Below are 22,164 nucleotides of genomic sequence, written 5' to 3'. Positions count from 1 at the left end.
TAATTTTTATTGTATTCTAATGGTCATTGACTAAATCAATTAACTACTGTGATTCAATTTGGCTTGATTCAAGAATACAATAATGTTATTATATTGAATCAGATAATCTCCCAGAATTGAGTAAAAAATAAGGGTCTATAAAAAAATAAGGGTCTATTTCGTTTAATAATCAGGATGATGATTCTGGTTGGTGTATCAGACGAGCCTTTATTTCCTATAGTTGATGATTACCAGCTTAAATCAGATGAAATAATCAATCTAATGATTATTTTAATCAATAAATCAATTAAAAAAAAAGCCATGAATTAATTTTAAATAGAGTCCTCGACTGTTTCAATTAAATGCTTTGATTTAAAAATCTCCTTTATGAATATCGAGTTAATAATTGAGATTATATTGATTATAATGACGTAATTTTTTCAATGAGAATTGATTAAATTATTATGGTTCTTTCTTATAGCTACAAGAAAAGGACAAAATTATTGAACAAACGAAACTATTCGTCGCCAACATTACAACCGAGAATTACTCCTTACAAAACGAACTTAGTGCCCTCCATAAAATCATCAAAGAAACTGGGGCGGGTGATATTCTCAAGGAAATTGAACATAAACAAGAAGAATTGCAGTATGTTAAAAAAGAAGTCGATAAGGTTAAGACTAATACTGATTATGATATTAATGATGATGCTGACATAGTTAATATTTTAAAGCTTAGAGATGAAAACATTCAACTAAAACTTGAAAAAGAAACCACTAAAAGTGAAAATACCGTCTTAGCAAACAACCATGAAGTAACCCTGAAAACCATTCAAAGACAAGTGAAGGATATCGAAAAGCTCGAGAGCGAAGTGAATAATCTGAAGCAAAAGCTCGATACGGAACATCAAACGACTTTGTGTGAGTAAAACACTAAATTTCCTCAATTTCCTATTGATTTTCAGCATTGCAGCCTTACAAACTGAACGCATGAAATACTTAGAAGAGAAAAACATCTTAAAGTCAATAATTCACCACCTAAAAACCGAAATGATGCAGCAAAAAGAGCTAGAAGGTCACCTTGCCAATGTAAAAAGAGAAGCCAGCAAACTAAACGTAAGATCCTTGCACAGCGTGCACAATTACCATACTTAACAAGTGATTTAAAGGTAATGGCAGAATACAGTAAGAAGCAAGGAGAAAAACTCAAAGAAGAGATTCTAGAGCGAGACAGGACGATAAACGAACTACAAAACAACATGCAAAAACTGAATGAAATTCAGATTCAACACGCCAAAGAGAAACTCGCACTTTGTCAGGAGCTTAATGAAGTTTCCCAGTTAAAAGACAAACTGAACGACGGATTGAATAATGAGGTGAAGAAGAACGTGGAGTTAGGACATTCTAAAGAAGCAATGGCCAAATCCGTTCAGTTTCAGGTAATTTCATTAATTTTCATTCAATCCTTTCAGGTTAAATTGATTTCCTCTTGTAGATGCAACGACTAGAAGAGAAGTATAGAAATGAAAAGACCGCCATAAGAATTCTGCTAAGGGACTTGAAGGCGGCTAATGAAGAGAAGGAACACGCTGTTCAAGAGAAGCATAAACTGATTGCAGAAGTATTGAGTTTTCTTGATTTCTTTTCTAATAACTCATTTTAATGATTCGGATCAAGATTATCAGCATCAATTTTAACGGATTCTGAATCATTTCTATATGAGTTAGTTGTCTAATCGTTTTCAAAGAGATAATGACGCCTTGAAAATGATTTTTGTGAAACTGGAGTGATGATTTCATTAAATCAGAGTGAATGAATGGTTTTTATGTGTAAATGTTGTGCTAACATTTTTAACGTATATTTTGAAGATATGTGAATATTGATCAATTCAACTGCTTTAAATAATTATTCTAATAATCGAATGCAACCTTGAGAGTAAATTTAATGAATCACAGTAAAATAAAAAATTTTGTGACTCAAAATTATCAACGCTAACTTTAAGACTCTTTGTAGTATTACATAATTGATTCATAATTGTTACACGCTGTTCAGGACAAGCAGAAACTTACTGCAGAAGTATTCAGTTTTTCTTGATTTGTTTCCCTTTAATTATTTTCAATGAGATAATGACTTCTTGAAAATGATTTCTAGGAAACTGGAATTGATTGATGATTTTAATGAATCGCAGTTAAATAATGTTTTTTATGTAAATGGTGGTTTAACATTTTTAACGTCTACTTTAAATCATTATTAATCAATAGTATTTTAATGATAGAATTCAACCTTGAGAATCAATTTAATAAACCAGAAGAAAATAAGTAATTTTTAGAGTCAAATTTACCAGCATCAACTTTAAGACACTCTCTATCAATACATAATTAATTAATAATTACCTTTAATCAGTTTTCAACCTAAGAATGAAGCCCTGAAAGTGATTCATTGGTAAAATGAGATTACTTCAATAAGAGTTAAAATAATCAATATTTTTATACCAGAGTGAATTTTAAGTCAAAATTTAACCAAGATGGCGATAATCAATTTCAACAAATTCTGAATCAATACAAAATGTTGTTATTTTTTTCTCAACATTGACAAAAAAATTGCTCTTCACTCTGATTCGTTGAAATTACTTTTAGTTAATAATGAGTGACTTCAAAGTTCTCCTGATTCAGTAGAATGAAAAGTCAAGTCTTTCTTTCTTCTTATCATTTTGTCGTTAGAGAATTGATTCATGGTAGTTAAATTCAGAAATAATTATTTACCGCATGTCAAAATAGACGAGGATTTAATTCTCAAAAAATGTCCTCATTCTCATGTCCAGGAAAATCAATATCAAGAGCTTAATTAATCATTTACTATTTCTACTCTCAAGGCTTTATTCTTTCATTCAACACTGATCGAAGGCAACTGACCCATTATTTAATGATTCTTGATTAAATTTTTACCTCAAATTTACATACAAAAAATCAATAATTTCTTCACTCTAATTTATTACAATAACTTCTAGTTGCAATGGAATCACATCCAAGGTTTCATTTTCTCATTTATTTAAATCAAGTTCAACGTATTTGACGTAAAATATAATCATCTAAAGGTTGCAAAAGTTGGAAAAAAAATTATTTTTACAGATGGATTTTATCATAAAATTGTTTATTCAAGATGGTTGATATGATGATTCACCAAGTCGAAATGAACTTGGGAAATATCAGTTAAAGTTCACTGAAAATTTACTAAAAACTCAAAGTGATTTATTAAAATACCCTCGATTCTTCAATAAAGTACTTTCAAGGCTTCATTCTATAAATAAAAACTAATTAAAGGTAACTGATTCATTATTTAATGACAGAAAATTCATTAAAATTGATTATGGCAATCTTGTGAAATTTTGACATAATAATTAGAAAAAAATTATTACCTCAATGTGATTCATTAAAATGATTTTTAAAGCAATAAACCACACTCAATTAATCAATTAAAGGAATCAATGACCAAATCATAAATTTCTCATTTACTGCAACTGATTCATAATTTATTTATTAAGAGATATTTAAAGTTGATTATGGATCTATAATTAAATTCTAATTCAATATTTATATAAAATTATTAGTTTACTATGATTCAATAAAATGATTTCTAAATCCAATGAATCACACTTAAGGAATCAATAATCACAGCATAAGACTTTTATTTAAAGTTTGTTATCGAAATTTCAGTTAAGTTTGAACTTTTTAACTAATTAACATGATTTCTTAAGCAATGAATCATACTAAAGAAATCAATGTCAGAGCAGATCTCCTATTTAAAAGTGATTAAAGGCAATTGATTCATTATTTAGTGACAGAAAATGTATTAAAATTGATTATGACAATCTTGATGAAATTTTGACATAATAATTAAAAATAAATTATTAGCTCACTGTGATTCATTAAAATGATTTTCTAAGCAATGAACCACACTCAATTAATCAATTAAAGGGAATCAATAACTAAAGCATAAATCTCTCATTTATTGCAACTGATTCATAATTTATTTATTCAGAGATATTTAAAGTTGATTATGGATCTATAATTAAATTCTAATTCAATATTTATAAAAAAATAATTAGTTTACTATGATTCAATAAAATGATTTCTAAATCCAATGAATCACACTTAAGGAATCAATAATCACAGCATAAGACTCTTATTAAAGTTAAATATAGAAATTTCAGTTAAGTTTTAACTTTTTAACTAATTAAAATGATTTCTTAAGTAATGAATCATACTAAAGAAATCAATGTTAGAGCAGATCTCCCATTTAAAATTTAAGGCAAGTGATTCATTATTTAGTGACAGAAATTTGATTAAAATTGATTATGGCAATTTTGATGAACTTTTGACATAATAATTAGAAAAAAAATATTACCTCACTGTGATTCAATAAAATGATTCTTAAAGCAATAAATCACACTCTATTAATCAATCAATCAGTTAACGGGAATCAGTAACCAAGGCATAAATCTCTCATTTATTGCAACTGATTCATAATTTATTTATTCAGAGATATTTAAAGTTGATTATAGAGCCATGATTAATTTCTAATTCAATATTGATAAAAAAATCATTAATTCACTACGATTCACACTTAAGAAATCAATGTTGTCAGAGCAGATCTCCCATTTAAAACTGATTAAAGGCAATTGATTCATTATTTAGTGACAGAAAATTGATTAAAATTGATTATGGCAATCTTATTAAAATTTTGACATAATAATTAAAAATAAATTGTTACCTCACTGTGATTCATTAAAATGATTTTCTAAGCAATGAACCACACTCAATTAATCAATTAAAGGGAATCAATAACTAAAGCATAAATCTCTCATTTATTGCAACTGATTCATAATTTATTTATTCAGAGATATTTAAAGTTGATTATGGATCTATAATTAAATTCTAATTCAATATTTATAAAAAAATAATTAGTTTACTATGATTCAATAAAATGATTTCTAAATCCAATGAATCACACTTAAGGAATCAATAATCCCAGCATAAGACTCTTATTTAAAGTTGATTATAGAAATTTCAGTAGAGTTTTAACTTTTTAACTAAATAAAATGATTTCTTAAGCAATGAATCATACTAAAGGAATCAATGTTAGAGCAGATCTCCCATTTAAAAATTAAGGCAATTGATTCATTATTTAGTGACAGAAATTTGATTAAAATTGATTATGGCAATCTTGTTGAACTTTTGACATAATAATTAGAAAAAAAATATTACCTCACTGTGATTCAATAAAATGATTTTTAAAGCAATAAACCACACTCTATTAATCAATCAATCAGTTAACGGGAATCAGTAACCAAGGCATAAATCTTTCATTTATTGCAACTGATTCATAATTTATTTGTTAAGAGATATTTAAAGTTGATTATGGATCTATAATTAAATTCTAATTCAATATTTATAAAAAATTATTAGTTTACTATGATTCAATAAAATGATTTCTAAGCCCAATGAATCACACTTAAGGAATCAATATCAGAGCAGATCTCCCATTTAAAGCTGATTAAAGGCAATTAATTAATTATTTAGTGAAAGAAAATTCATTAAAATTGATTATGGCAATCTTGTTGAAATTTTGACATAATAATTAGAAAAAAATTATAACCTCACTGTGATTCATTAAAATAATTTTTAAAGCAATAAACCACGCTCAATTAATCAATCAATCGATTAACGGGAATCAGTAACCAAGGCATAAATCTCTCATTTATTGCAGCAGTTGATTATGGATCTATGGTTAAATTCTAATTCAATATTTATAAAAAATTATTAGTTTACTATGATTCAATAAGATGATTTATAAGCCCAATGAATCACACTTAAGGAATCAATAATCACAGCATACGACTCTTATTTAAAGGATTATAGAAATTTCAGTTAAGTTTTAACTTTTTAACTAATTAAAATGATTTCTTAAGTAATGAATCATACTAAAGAAATCGATGTCACAGCAGATCTCCCATTTAAAACTGATTAAACGCAATTGATTCTTAATGATCCAGAGATATTAAGAGTTGATTATAGGAATTTTAATGAAGTCTTAACTCAATATTTACACACAAATTATGACTTTATTGTGATAAAAGAGTTATGAATCAATTGCATTTAGTCAGTAAAAAATGAGAGATCAGGTAGTCGAATTCAGAAATAATTATTTACCGCATCTTTCAAGTTTTAACATTTTAACTAATTAAAATGATTTCTTAAGCAATAAATCATACTGAAGGAATCAATATCAGAACAGATCTCCCATTTAAAATTGATTAAAGGCAATTCATTTATTATTAGAATCTGGGTTGAATAATGACTCAATACTTGTGCTACAATGATTTGTGCACTGCGATTCAATAAAATTAGTTCCAATCACACTTAAGGAATGAAAATTAAAGCATAAATCAATTACTTAAAACTGATTAAGCGCAATGGTCCAGAGATATTTAAAATCTAAAGCCATTGAATCAGACCTAAGGAATCAATAATCACAGCATAAGTTTGTTATTTAAACCTGATTAAACACAATTTATTCTTAATGAATCAGAAATATTTAGAGTTGATTATAGGAATTTCAATTAAGTTTTAACTTAATACTTACACACAAATTATTACTTTACTGTGATTCATTAAAATTATTTCTAAAGCCAATAAACTACAATCAAGTAATCAATAATTAAAGCATATATTTCTTATTTAAAACAGCTTAAACGCAATGAAATCATAATTTATTTATTCAGAGATATTTAAAGTTGATTATAAGGTTCTCGGTTAAATTTTGACTCAGTATTTACAAATAATCATTACTTCACTGTGATTCACGAAAATGATTTTCAAAGCAAATCACATCTAAAAAATCAATAATTTTTTTGCAATTTTAATATCAGGATAAACCTCTTATTTTAGGCTGAATAAATGCTATTGATTCATAACTTATTTATCCAGAGATATTTAAAGTTTTTTATGGAATTATGGTTAAACATTTACTTAATATTTATTTAAAAAAATCGTTATTTCACTATTATTGACTAAAAGGCAACAGTTTTTGAATGAGAGATATACGCTTTGATTATTTATACTTATATATACTTTGTTAATTCCTTGAGTGTGATTCATTGTATTTAGAAATCACGAATCAATAGTGTTAAATTAGCTTAAAATAAAAGATTTATGCCGTAATTATTGATCTTTTCAAGTTGATTCGTTGCTTCGAAAATTATTTTATTGGACTACAGTGAAGTAATGAGTTCTTCATTAGAATTTAGAAAAAATTCAACCGGGATGTTTTAATAATTGTTATAGATTATAATCAAGTTTAAATATCTCTGAATCATTAAATTTTGAATCAATTGCGCTTAATCAGCTTTTAATGGGAGACTTTTGCCCTGAATGTGATTTATTGACTTACAAAATGTTAGTAATGAATCAGAGTAGAGAAATGATTTCTTGGTAGATTTTAAGTCAAAGTTTAACTGTCATTATTTTGCCACTTTTTCAAACGTTATTCATAAGATCAATTGCCTTGAATAATCAATCTAATATTATTATTATTATTTATTTAAATCAAGGTTATTGAAAACCAGAATAATTGCAATGAATCAGAGTAAAGAAATTATTGATTTTTTACATGGTAATTTTGAGTCAACATTTAACTGTCATTAAATAGTAATTAGGGTTAAATAGTAACTGTCATTTCTCAAGATAGTTTGACGGGGTAAATCGTCATATCAACTGCCTTAAATAATCAATCTAATGATAAAATCAATTCTTGAAATTGGTTCGAATTTAAAAAGTCGAATATGTTTAACTTGATTTACATGAAAGAGACAAAAACCTTGGATGGGATTGACAACTAGAAATTATTGCAATGAATGAGAGTAAAAAAATTATTGATTTATTTCATAGTAATTTTGAGTCAAAATTTAACAATCATTAAATAGTAATTAGGATATAATAGTAACTGTCATTTCTCAAGCCAGTTTAACGGGTTAAATTATCATATCAGCTGCCTTTAATAATCATTCTAATAATAAAATCAATTCTTGAAATTGGTTCCATTTGAACTTTCAGACTCGTGTAATGAGTCGAATACGTTTAACTTGATTTACATGAATAAAAAAAAAATCTTGGATGTGATTCGTTGACAACTATAAATTATTGTAATGAATTAGAGTGAAGAAATTATTGATTTGTACTTATTCATTTTAAGTGTTTTATCTTAGATTCAATGACAAAATATAATAAATCCTGAAATTGATCTTTAACTTTCACGGCCTCTGAAATATTATGTTTTTAGTCAAATGCGTTGAAATTGATTTAAATAAATGAAAAAATGAAGCCCTGGATCTAATTTAATGACAATTAGAAATGATTGTAATGAATCAGATTAAAGAAAATATTGATTTTTTGCATATAAATTTTGAGCCATAATCAATTTTAATGAGTTCTGAATTATCAAATAATAAATGAATGGCATTCAATCAGTTCTCATTAAGAGAATGAAACCTTAAAAGTATTTAATTGAAAGCTGGACGGCATTTTAATGATTCATATCCATTTAATGATTAATTAAACTCTTGGTATTGATTCACTGGCTCCGGAAATTATATTAATAAATCGGAATAGAAGAACATATACATTTTTTGTAAATTTTGAGTCAGCATAATCAAGGTCGCCATAATCAATTTTAGTGAATTCTGAATCATTTAATAGTGCGTCAATTACCTTCAATCAGTTTTCATTGAGAGAATGTCTCTTGAAAGTACTTTGTTGGAAACTAGAGAGTATTTTAATTAATCATTTTAAGATAGTGCGTTTTTAGTAAATATTGAGTGAACATTTACCTAGCATTTTCAATTTAATAATAGAATCAATTTTTTTTCAATTTCTCACACTCTCTACGAGTAGATGATTATATTTTAAGTCGAGTACGTTTAACTTGATTTAAATAAATAAGAAAATGAAGCCTTGGATGTGATTCATTGACAACTAGAATTGATTGTACTAAATCAGAGTATAATAAGTTATTATTGATTAAATTCTGTATCATTAAAAAATCAGTCAATTGCCTTATATATTATTTTAATGATCAATTAGGCTCTTGATATTGATTTTCTTGGACATTAGAATCAAATTTAATAAATCAGAATAATGTAAAGAATTGTTTATACATTTAGAATTAAAACATCTAATGCCTATTTTGACGTAAATTATTATGCATCAATGCAACTACCAAATTGATTCATAGTTTAATGTTTTAAATTTATTTAGTATATTCAACCAAAGAATATATCTTGGAAAGTTCCATTAATTAATAACAGGAAACTATTTAATAAATTAGTGCGAATTTTGAGTTAATAGTTAACCAAGATTACCGTAATTAACTTAAAAAATATCTGGACCAATAAAAATAGCTGCCTTTAATCAATAAAATTTAAACTTTGATTGTTGATTCCTTGAGTGTGATACATTGGTTTGAATATCATTTTAATGAATCACACAAATGTAATGATTTTCTTATAAGTCATGAGCAAAAATTCAACTATTCTTATATTCAATTTTAAATATCTATGGCTCAATTAATTATGAATCAATTAGCTTTTAATGAGAAATTTATCCTTTGATTATTGATTTTTTGAGTGTGAATCATTGGCTTTAGGAGATATATTTTAATGAATCACTGCGAATAATGTTTTTTTTAATATCAAGTCAAAATTTAACTGATACTTCCATAATCAACTTTAAATATTTCTGAATCAATAAATTATTAATTAATTGCCCTTAATCAGCTGTAATTGGGAGATTTGTGCTTTGATTATTGATTTTTTGTGTGTTATGCATTGGCTTTATAAACATTATATAATCCTTGAGATTGATTTTATTTTAACCTTTATACTGGGTGATTATATTTTAAGTCAAATGTGTTGAACTTGATTTAAATAAATAGACAAGTGTGATATTATTGATTCAGGTTAAACAATGATTTTTTATAAATTCTGAGTCACTATTAAGACTTGTGGGCCATTATATCATAAGTGACATGTCTTGTGATAAATTAAATTATTAAATTGGTTTGTTAAGGCATTAGACTCATTTTATCGAATCAGAGTCAATAAATTATTGATTCTTGAGATTTCGAGTGGAAATTTAACCAAGATTTCCATAATTCAATTGTTTAGTTTTTAATCAGTTTTCATTAAGATAATCAAGCCTTCAAAGTATTTTATTGGAAGCTAAAGAGTTTTTTAATAAAGCAACTGCCTTGAATATTCAATCTAACAATAAAATCAATTTTTAAAATTTATATTATTTTAACTTTCACACACCGTAGGTAATTAAATTTTGTGTCTTGATTTAAATAGACGATAATATAAAGCCTTAGAAGTGATCAATAATATCTAGAATTGATTGTAATAAATCAGTGTAAAGAAAGTATTGATTTTTTGCATGCAAATTTTGATTCAAAATCATCAGTACCATACTCAATTATAATGAATTCTGTATCATTAAATAATGAGTAAATTGCCTTGGAAGTAACATATATTTTGATGGTAAATCATTATTTCGCTATTTAACTGCCATGAATCAATTCTCTAGTGACAAAGTGCAGACTTGCAATTGATTATCTTAAAATTATAATTTATTTTACTAAATTAAGAAAACTTTGAATTCATTCATTAATAACTAGAAGTAATTTTAATGAATCAGAGTAAAGAAATTATTGATTTTAATATATTTGCCTATTTAATAGTATATTAAATAGTAATTAAGATTATATAGCAACTGTCATTTCTCAAGCCAGTTTGATGGGGTAAATCGTCATATCAACTTCCTTTAATAATCAATCTAATTATAAAATCAATTCTTGAAATTGGTTCTAATTGAAAAAGTCGAATATGTTTAACTTGATTTACATACATAAATGAGAAAAAAACCTTGGATATGATTGACAACTAGAAATTATTGTAATGAATCAGAGTGAAGAAATTATTGATTTTTTACATATTAATCTAAAGAATTATTAAGAGAATAATGCCTTGAAAGTACTTTATTGAAAGCTGGACGGCGTTTTAATGATTCACTCTGAGATCATGAGTTTTTCGTCAATTTTGAGTCAACATTTTATTAAAATTTCTATGACAGCATACAAGATTTGAATCATTATTCCTTTATTCAATTGCGTTCAATATCCATTTAATGATTAATTAAATTCTTGGTACTGATTCTCTGGCTCTGGAAATTATATTAATAAATCGGAATAGAAGAACATATACATTTTTTTGTAAATTTTGAGTCAGCATAATCAAGGTCGCCATAATCAATTTTAGTGAATTCTGAATCAATAAATAGTGCGTCAATTACCTTCAATCAGTTTTGATTGAGAAAATGACCCTTGAAAGTACTTTGTGGAAACTAGAGAGTATTTTAATGAATTATTTTGAGATAGTGAGTTTTTAGTAAATATTGAGTGAACATTTACCTAGCATTTTCAATTTAATAATAGAATCAATCTTTGAAATTGAATTTTTTTTCAATTTCTCACACTCTCTAGATAATTATATTTTAAGTCGAGTACGTTTAACTTGATTTAAATAAATAAGAAAATGAAACCTTGGATGTGGTTCATTAACAACTAGAATTGATTGTACTAAATCAAAGTATAAAAGGAAATTATTGATTAAATGTTGTATTATTAAAAAAATCAGTTAATTGCCATAAATATTATTTTAATGATCAATTAGGCTTTTGATATTGATTTTCTTAGATATTAGAATCAAATTTAATAAATCAGAATAATGTAAAGAATTTTTTATAAATTTAGAACCAAATCATCTAATGCCTACTTTGACGTAAATCATTATGCATCAATTCAATTACTAAATTGATTCATAATTTAATGTTTTATATTTATTCAGTATTCAACTAAAGAATGTATCTTTGAAAGTTTCATTAATTGATAACAGAAAACTATTTTAATAAATTAGTGCAAATTTTGAGTTAATATTTAACTAAGATTACCGTAATTAACTTAAAAAATATCTGGACCAATAAAAACAGCTGCCTTTAATCAATAAAATTTAAACTTTGATTGTCGATTTCTTGAGTATGATACATTGCTTTGAATATCATTTTAATGAATCACACAAATGTAATGATTTTCTTATGTCATGAGTAAAAATTTAACTATTCTTATATTCAATTTTAAATATCTATGGCTCAATTAATTATGAATCAATTAGCTTTTAATGAGAAATTTATCCCTTGATTATTGATTTTTTGAGTGTGAATCATTGGCTTTAAGAGATATATTTTAATAAATCACTGCGAATAATGTTTTTTTTAATATCAAGCCAAAATTTAACTGATACTTTCATAATCAACTTTAAATATTTCTGAATCAATAAATTATTAATTAATTGCCTTTAATCAGCTGTAAATGGGAGATTTGTGCTTTGATTATTGATTTTTTGTGTGTTATGCATTGGCTTTATAAACATTATATAATCCTTGAGATTGATTTTATTTTAACCTTCATACTGGGTGATTATATTTTAAGTCAAATGAGTTGAACTTGATTTAAATAAATAGACAAAAGTGATATTATTGATTCAGGATAAACAATAATTTTTTATAAATTCTGAATCAATATTAAGACTTGTGAATTATTATTTCATAAGTGACATGTCTTGTGATAAATTAAACTCGTTAAATTGGTTTGTTAAGGCATCAGACTCATTTTACTGAATCAGAATGAATAAATTATTTAGTCTTTTATCGTTAAATTTTGAGTGGGAATTTAATCAATATTGCCATAATTATATATCATTTAATAATAAGTGACTTGTTTTTAATTAGTTTTCATTAAGATAATTAAGCCTTGAAAGTATTTTATTGGAAGCTAAAGAGTTTTTTTAATAAAGCAACTGCCTTGAATAATCAATCTAACAATAAAATCAATCCTTAAAATTGATATTATTTTAACTTTCACACACCGTGAATAACTAAATTTTGAGTGTCTCCTTCGTTGAACTTGATTTAAATAAACGATAATATAAAGCCTTAGATGTGATCAATGATAACTAGAATTGATTGTAATGAATCAGTAGAAATAAATCATAAAGAAAGTATTGATTTTTTGCATGCAAATTTTAATTCAAAATCATGAGTACCATACTCTATTATAATGAATTCTGTATCATTAAATAATGAGTAAATTGCCTTGTAAGTAACGTCTACTTTGATGTGCGGTAAATCATTATTTCGCAATTTAACTGCCATGAATCAACTCTCTAATGGCAAAGTGGAAACTTGCAATTGATTATCTTAATATTATAATTTATTTTACTAAATTACGAAACTAGACTAAGACAACAATCAATTCCACCCACGTTGTTTAACTTTTCTTAAATTTAGAACGACCAACTCAAGTGCAAACTCTCAGATTTGCAAGAGAAATTCAACGGTGGAGTAAAAGAGTTGGCACTAAAGCACGCAGAAATAAGCGAACTAAGAAAAGATATCGACAGAAATGAGAAACTGCATAAGGAATCCAACACGAAATTAGAAAATGAAACGAGCAAATACGAAGTGAACATTAAACAGCTGAAGAAACTTATCGAGCACGTAAGAGTGGCATTTTCGTGTGTGAACTTTGATGATGATATTTTCAAGTTTTCAGCTGAGAGATGATAAGAAAACTTTGGAAACCAGCAACGATTACTTGAAAAATAATATTGAGAAACTTAATAAGGACCTAAACTGTTTGAGGGAGAAAGAGAAGGTCTGTAATGATTCTTAAGCTATTATAAATAATTTATTTGATTTATCTGATTTTTAGTCTATGACAGAAACAATAAATCATCTAAAAAAGGAACTGGATGCAACAAAACAGTCCTTACAAGAAGCAACAAATGCAGCAACCAACTTACAAAAAGAAAAAGAACATTTAACAGAGGAAAAATACAAAATAATGACCGAAAAGGGTAACTTGGGAAAGGAAAATGAATATTTGAACTCGTTAATGGAAAAAATCGTCGATGGTGAGTTTCATGTCTGGCACTAAAGCAAATATTTCAAATTTTTAAAAACAGACTTTGAAAAGAGCATCAGATCATCGGAAGACAAGGAAAACTTGTTTAAAGACGAACTGGATGCCACCAAGAGGATCATATTTGACTATGAAAAAGACAATCAGGACTTAAAACAAGTAAGTTGTAATATGCTCAATTAGATTTTAATTAAATTTATTTTAATTAGTCATTAGATATTAAAGAAAAAAGGATTCAGGAGCTGCTCGATCTTTGCGACAAAGGGAATTATTATGAGAAGAAATGCTTGCAGTTAAAAGAGGAGTTGGGCTTAGTGGAAAAGTAGGTATTTGGGTAGAGAAGAAAATGTTGGGTATGGGAAAACTTCAGGGGATAGCTGAAATTTGATTGAATTAGTTGGGAAATTTTAGCTGAAAATGAGTATCAAAACGCTGGCAGTATTTTGGTTTGTAAAGAAGTTTTTTGATCTTGGGAAACCTATTGATGGTACAAAAAATCTGATTTAATTATTAACTTATTTGGAAAAATTTATTTGAAAATGAGTACCATGTGAATAAGAAAATTGATTGCGATTTTTAAAAAAGTGTTTTAAGAAAACCATTAATGGAACCAGAAATCTGATTTAATCATTGAATTAGTTAAAAAATTTAAACCAAAAATCAATTTAATGTCGATGAGAATGTTTTTTAAAAAGATTTTTGATTTTGACAAAAACTGTTGATGATACTAAAAATTTGGTTTAATGATTGAATTTGTTAGAAAATTTTAGCTGAAAATGAGTAGCATTTTTTAATAGGAACTAATTTAATTTAAATTTTTTTTTATTTTGGAAAAATGTGATATCAAAAATTTGACTTTTATTCTTCGAATTAGTTGGAAAATTTTAGCTAAAAATGGGTACTATGTCGATGGAAATATTTTGATTTTTATCAAAGTTTTTTGATTTTGGGAAAACTATTGATGGTACCAAAAATATGATTTATTTATTGATATAGTTAGAAAATTCTTGCCGAAAATTAGTACCATGTGTTCAGCTTTCATTGAATTTGAATTGGGTTGGTAAAATTTTGATTGAGTAACTTTGTTTTGCAAATTTTTTTTATTTGTTTAAAAAATATATGATTTTAGACAACCTGTACATACTTTGTAGATCGTCCTTGGCGCAGAAGTTTCCCAAACTTTTTCTTTTTTCATAAATTTTTTCATTTTTAATTATGTCCGATGATGCCTTAAAAGTACTTTATTGGAATCTGGAGAGCATTTTATTGAATCATGTTAAAATAATCAGTTTTTAGTAGATTTTGAGGCAAAATTGAATTGGTATCTTCCAAGCCAATTTGGAGAGGTAGGAACTGCCTCGAATAATCAATCTGATGGTAAAAGTAATCCTTGAAATCGGAAGGAAGAGGAAGAGGCTAAGAACCTCAGAGAGGTGGTGGGGGTGGATGATGGATCGGCCAAAACGATAAGGGACAGACAGGGCTGGCTATTTTAGCATCACCAGTTTCTGTCTCCCTTATCGAGAGCAAGGCTTTCTTGCTCTCGATAAGGCTGATGACACCAGGGTGGCAACTTCCATAGTGGCCCCTTGGCCCTCGGCCGCCGACTTAGAAAAGGCCACTACTGCTGACACCGCAGCTTTCGAGGGGCCAGGGCAAACCGTAGACGACGGCCCTTCCAGCTCCAAGGACTAAGCGTGCTGGCAGTCAGCCAGCCCCACACCATACAGCATGCCTATAACATTTCTGCAGGCAAATCTACAGCATGGAAGAGCGTCCACCGCTGTTCTATGCAAAAGGCTCACTGAGCTCCATATCGACGTCGCCTTAGTAGTCCTGGACTTACCAGGGCTCTGTTAAAGGCCTGGGTTTAACTGGCGGCACACTACATAAACATGTACCTTGCGAGAATCCCCGCGCAGTCATCCTTACTAGAAATGTGCGGTGCTTTCTCCTCTCAGGTCTCCGTACAAGGGACCTAGTAGCCGTCAAACTGTGAATGGATACGGGAAAGGATCTGGTAGTCTTCTCTGCCTACTTTCCGTCCGTCACTGCGGTGGTCAAATACTGTGAAGACTTGGGTCTCTCGCTTCTCATAAGCTGCGACTCGAATTTACATCACGGCCTTTGGGGATGCGGAGATGAGAACCCAAGGGGCCGCTTCCTGTTTGACTTCCTGTGCAAATGGCCTAGAACTACTCAACCGAGGCAGTGTCCCAACTTTCTACTGCAATAGGGGTCAATCAATTATTGGCCTTACTATCTGTTCACCTAGTACTGTGAACCTTTTCAGCTCATGGAGAGTGTCCCTTGAGGTCACAATGTCGGACCACAGGCACATTCTTTTTGAATTAAAGAAGCAGGCTCGGTACGATACCCCACGTAGCCGATCGAGAGTTCTAGCCGTGACACTGGTTTCGTGGCGTCAAAATTGAAGCCGAGATTTGGTGGCGCACGCCGTACAGTGGAACGACTACGTGGAGATACCGCGGGACCTAATAATTTTTACATTTTATAAGATAATATTTTTTTTTTATTATTACGTATTTTTAGGTATATGATAAAAGTTTTAAATATTTTTTATTTTTTATTTTATTGGAAAAATATACTTAAACGGTGTTTCAAATTCGTCTACCCTCAAAATACGAAAATGGATAATTTACCCCAAAGTTGCACATTATTTACTTGTAAAAGAATATGCCATATAAAAAAATATATATATTATATTTTATGTAGTTTTGAAGATTATTGAAAAAAAAAAAACAAATTTTCAAAAACTTATTCTTGACACTTTTGTGGGTTATCTTTGTTGCTATGGGGAAGTTTTTGCATTGCTGTATTACTTTTTCGTAAAAATGTTAACGCCGAAAACAAAATTAGGTAGGTACCTACGCCAAATTTTTGTTGCTTATTTAAAATCGAAAATTTTAATGATTCCGAAGATAATCAAAAAAAAATAATCAAATATAATCAAAAATAATCAAAATTTAAAATCCATTTTAATTTTTTCTGAGCTTAAACAGGAATGCAGTAAGAGGTAGGCATTTATTCTAAATAAAATTAAGATTCTAAAATGTAAGTTAAAAATAAAATTGTCAATTTACCCACCTAATTTAAATACTGAATTTTTATTCTTTCTAAACTCAAAGCGAGTATCAAATAAGTTTAAAATTTTAAATGCGTAATCTTACTATAAACTACAATAATAACTGCAGTAAAATATTATTTCGAATCAACGCAAAATATGTGCCCCAGCGCGGAATTTTTGCCATCGCGATGCGGTCGTCGCCTTGCATGATTTCGGCTTCTGTTGTGAGGTATCGATGGAAGCGGGGATAAGTGTCCAGGCTAGAACTATCGATCGGCTACGTACCCCAGCCTACAGAAATCCAAGGTGCACTGACTTGGACCACTTTCGAGAGGAACTAGTCGGTGGTCTTGTGGACATGCCGGCAAGGTACACACTTCCGGCCGAAACAGAGATCGAAACTGTCAACCTGACTCGTGCGATAGTCGCGGCATTCCAGGGCAGCTGTCCCCTCAGACGGAGATCCGCCAATGCCAAGAATGCCTGGTGGAACAGTAACACGGAAAAGCACCGTGACACTACGCGTCGGCTCCTTCGCAGGGCTGAGCGCACTAAGCTCGCCACTAACTGAGATGCGTTCCACGCAGCTCAAAGGCAATACAAAAAGACACTCAGGGACTCCAAAAGACAGTGCTGGAGGCGTTTCTGCGATGACGTTGAAAACACACCTTCCGCAGCACGACTGTGCAAAGTACTGTCCAAGGAACCTGGAACTAAAGTGGGGTCGCTGTCACTTCCAGATGGCGGCTTTACTACTAATGAGCGGGAGTCACCGGAGGTCATGCTGCGCACTCACTTCCCAGACTCCAACACATCTCGCGATCCTCCTAGCTGTTCTCGGGCTCCGATTCGCTTAGAGTTCGAGACTGCTAGAAGAATAATTACCTATGAAAGGGTGAAATGGGCAATCAAGACATTCCCCCCCTTCAAATCTTCGGGCATGGATGGATTATATCCATGCCTTTTGCAAAGCGGATTAGAAGTACGAACCCCACACATAGTCGGACTATTCAGGACGTCCCTTGCTCAGGGCTACGTCCCAAAGTGAAAGTCGTCTTTATTCCGAAACCCGGAAAAAGCGATTTTACAGATCCCAAATCGTACCGACCTATCAGCCTTACCAGCTTTATGCTGAAGGCGATGGAAAGCATCCTGGTCAACAAACCACTGCATGTGCACCAATACGCCTATCAGGCGGACAAATCCACGAACCTGGCCCTACACCACCTGGTGAGGAAGGTGGAGGGTGCTCTGGGTAGTGGCAAGGCCTGTCTGGGTGCGTTTCTAGATATTGAAGCGGCGTTCGACAACACCCATTTCGCATTAATCTGCCAAGCACTCGCGAGCCGCGGCTCAGAACCCTGTTTGGTTAGCTGGACAGAGGCCATGCTCTCGAAACGGGGCCCGGTGATGAGAGCCTTGCGTATGGTGGACATATGGTGCCTTTCGGGAGGTCTCAGGATTAACCCCAAAAAAGCAGAGCTCATACTATTCACAAGGCGACGTAACTTTGGCACGCCCCCTGTTATATCTTTAGGTGGCGTGCAGTTGCATTACTCCAGGACAGTTCGATTTCTGGGAATCAAGTTAGATCCCAAACTCTCTTGGTACGATCATGCAGACACCAGAATGAAGAAGGCCACCTGCGGCCATGGGCCTGCAGGGGGGGCTAATGGGATCCTAAGATCCTAAGATCCTCCACTATATACTAAATCTACTCGCCCATTGTGAGACCTCTTCTCACATATGTGGCTATCGTTTGGTGGCCATGTACGGAGAAAGCAAAAATTCGTGCTCAACTGGACAGAGTCCAACGTCTTGCATGTCTCAGCATAACTGATTCCATGCGGACGGCGCCAACTAGAGCGCTTGAGACTCTGCTGAGCCTTCTGCCTCTGGACCTTGTTGTGCAATTCGAGGCAATGAGGACTGCGTACAGGCTATACGTCTTCGGCGAACTACGTGCTGGCGAGATCGGTCACGCAAAAATTTGGTCACGGGCCATACACGAATGTCCTCTCCTTCTGATGGGCAGTGACTACATGGCTTCAGTGACTGTGGACTGCGAGGGATTCGTAACGCATATTGCACGCAGAGAGGAGTGGCAGCATTCCAACAGACCTGCATTGCTAAATAGGGGTACCATCTGGTATACAGATGGCTCCAGAATTTTTACCAGAGCTGGATCAGGGCTTTGTGGTGGAATCCCACATACCAGTAGGGCATACTCGCTAGAGGAGCACGCCACTGTCTTCCAAGCCGAAGTATACGCTGTATTAAAATGCGGACAGAAAATCCTAGGCTGCGGACACTGCAATACAGTCGTATCAATATGCTCGGACAGCAGAGCTGCCATTAAGGTTAACACGGCCGCAAAGGTAAGCTCCAAGCTTGTACTAGGGTGCATAAAAGTCCTGAATAAACTGGTACAGGTTGGCTGCAGGGTCCAGCTCGTCTGGATACCTGGCCATGCAGGTAATGAGGAAGCGGACTCTCTTGCCAGACTGGGATCCGCGAATGTGCCGATGGGGCCGGAACCCATAGTTGGTATCGCCAAATGCGTTGCGGTTGCATCAATGAAGGGTCTGCTGGACAAGTGGATCCACCGAAGATGGACTGAGTCCCCTGGTATGAGACAGGCCAAAGCGCACATAGGTGGGCCCTCTGCCTGTCTCACCAAAAATCTACTACGCCTAAAAAGACGCGAAATTCGGCTAGTGACAGGTCTTTTAACCGGTCACTGGCACTTAAGATGCCATCTCCATACTATCGGTATTGCGGACAACCCGCAATACCAATGGTGCTGTGAGGAGGATGAAACCGTTGACCATGTAGTCGGGGAGTGCCTAGCACTCACGCGCGCCAGGTTCAAATACTTGGGTAGCACTTTCAGTGTACCGAGTGACTTTAAGTCTTTCAGACCAAAGAGCCTTATCGATTTCTCTAAGGCCGTTGGGGTCTGGTAACCCCCGGTAGGGCATGACGGGTCCATCAGGAGACCTATATGCACAACTGCCTTGGCAGCCCACTGTTTCGACAATTCAATCCTTGAAATCCATTTTATTTCAACTCTAGATGATCAGATTTTAAGTTGAACTTGGATGTGATTCATTGATAACTAAAAGTGATAAAATGAATCAGAGCGAAGAACTTATTAATTTTTTGTGTGTAAATACTCGAAAATCAATAACTGCCATTCAGGAAATTGACGATTTCCTTGAGAAACGTTCAGTTTCTCTTGTTGCAAACAAATGATTAAACCACATATGTTAAGTGTCTTGATTTTGAAATATTCAAATTTTGATAATGATTATTAAATTATTATACGACTAAAGCCCACATTCAAAATCCTTTAAAGCTACATCTAGCTCATTTTCGTCTAGTAAATCACGTACAGCTACGCATTTTTTTAAAGAAATAGACTGTGTTGTAAAAAATAAACTCATTTCTAAACCTTTTTGTAAACTTAGTCATTGATGAAAATAATATTTTAGGCTTGGTAGTAGATAGTGTCACTCGATGTTGTTACCACATAAAAGAAAATTTGCTGAATTAATCCCGAGTAGTTGTCATTTTACTGAACTATTGATACAGTGTGTTCCATTTGAAATATTTCCAAGCTGGAATTCAATCTGTACAATCTATCGTTTTCCAACAATTTTGGATTATCTCGTTATCAGATGTATTTTGTCGAAGTGTCTCAAATGTCGGAAAATGTCACTACAAGCTTCTTCTATAGGCGCTCTTCCAAATCAACGAGTTAATCAAGTCAAGGCTTTTCTTCACACCTGAGTTAATTTTGATCAGTCTCTTTAATATTCTTATGTCTAGACATAGAGGTACTACATTGTCAAACGCATATTTATGCTCTGCTACGAAAGCAGTACATTTAGAATTAGTCTCCAATTTATCTAGTGATGCTTGCATAATAGCACTTTGTAGACTTGACACCCGTTATAGCGGTTTAGGGGCGTATTTTATTAGTGCTTACTAAATTAATAAAAAGTGGCATTTCAACCCGCCTTCGACATTTCGGTGATCTATGGGGGTCAGCAGTAAAGTCAGTCAAGACTCATCTATCTAGGATTATTGGTAATCAAAACTTAACATATGTGAAGATGAATACTGTCCTAACACAAATCGAGTCAATTCTTAATAGTCGTCCTGTATCTCCTGTGAGTAACAATTATCTTCTCGTACTCCTTAACTTTGGCAGCCTTACAGCCATTGCCAGAATTTAATTTATCTTATATACCTATACCAACTTCTTCAATGAACGAATCAAGATTTTTAATAACATTGGTCAAAAAAACATCTTATCTACAGTCTTTGTATCATGACTTATGACTTTTTTATGCCAACCCAACCATCAATAGTGCCAAAAATACCCAAAAACGTTTCTTTACAGGGACTGCCAGAACCTAAAAGACCTCAAAAAAACCTTAGAGAACCAACTGATTGATCTACAAGACGACCAAAAACGATTAACCATCCACATAACCCACATGGAAAAAGACACCAATGTCCTAGAATCCCAGTTGAAAATAGTCCTTGAACAGAAAGAGGAAGATTATATGCTTTATAAAAAGCATTTTGCGGAACTTACCAGGTAATCGTAAAATAAACCTGATCTGTCCCCGATAATTTCTCCCTCTAGGGCACGAGAGGAGTCGGAAGAAAAACACAAGAAAACCATAGAAAACCTGGAAAGCCAAGTAAAAGAACTAACGGGAAAACTTCAGCATGAGAAGAGAGCCTATGAAACTTTATCGCAATTGCAAAAAGAAGTTTCCGGAAAGTTCATGAAGAGCATTAAAGATTTGGTGGAAGTGAAAAATGTTAAGCAACATTTAATGGAGAAGTCGAAAAGGGAGGAAACGATTATCATGGAAAAAGAAAATGAAAAAGTAAGTCAATTAGGCTCAACTGGTACATTTAAAAAAATATCAGTGTTGTGTAAGTTAATTTTTCTTTTAATTATTGATATTGGTATCTAAATGTGTGTTGTAA

The 22,164-nt window shown here is 31.4% G+C and overlaps 1 protein-coding gene across 1 annotated transcript in view; it reads left to right on the top strand.

The window, feature by feature from the left end:
• The window catches only part of LOC126749555 (putative leucine-rich repeat-containing protein DDB_G0290503), a 74,290-nt gene that overhangs the window by 42,347 nt on the left and 9,779 nt on the right, over positions 1-22,164 (top strand). The window contains exons 10-21 of the mRNA XM_050459271.1: positions 461-652; positions 713-899; positions 952-1,094; positions 1,148-1,417; positions 1,474-1,599; positions 13,433-13,642; positions 13,698-13,799; positions 13,857-14,058; positions 14,110-14,225; positions 14,276-14,388; positions 21,563-21,763; positions 21,812-22,061. Of these exons, the coding sequence (XP_050315228.1) occupies positions 461-652; positions 713-899; positions 952-1,094; positions 1,148-1,417; positions 1,474-1,599; positions 13,433-13,642; positions 13,698-13,799; positions 13,857-14,058; positions 14,110-14,225; positions 14,276-14,388; positions 21,563-21,763; positions 21,812-22,061 (2,112 nt within the window). The remainder of the gene's footprint in view (positions 1-460; positions 653-712; positions 900-951; positions 1,095-1,147; positions 1,418-1,473; positions 1,600-13,432; positions 13,643-13,697; positions 13,800-13,856; positions 14,059-14,109; positions 14,226-14,275; positions 14,389-21,562; positions 21,764-21,811; positions 22,062-22,164) is intronic.

This window comes from Anthonomus grandis, chromosome 2 (genome assembly GCF_022605725.1).
Source record: "Anthonomus grandis grandis chromosome 2, icAntGran1.3, whole genome shotgun sequence".
Lineage (NCBI taxonomy): Eukaryota > Metazoa > Arthropoda > Insecta > Coleoptera > Curculionidae > Anthonomus > Anthonomus grandis.
Note: the sequence above shows the minus strand (reverse complement) of the source record. Positions and strands in the feature narration are given on the sequence as shown.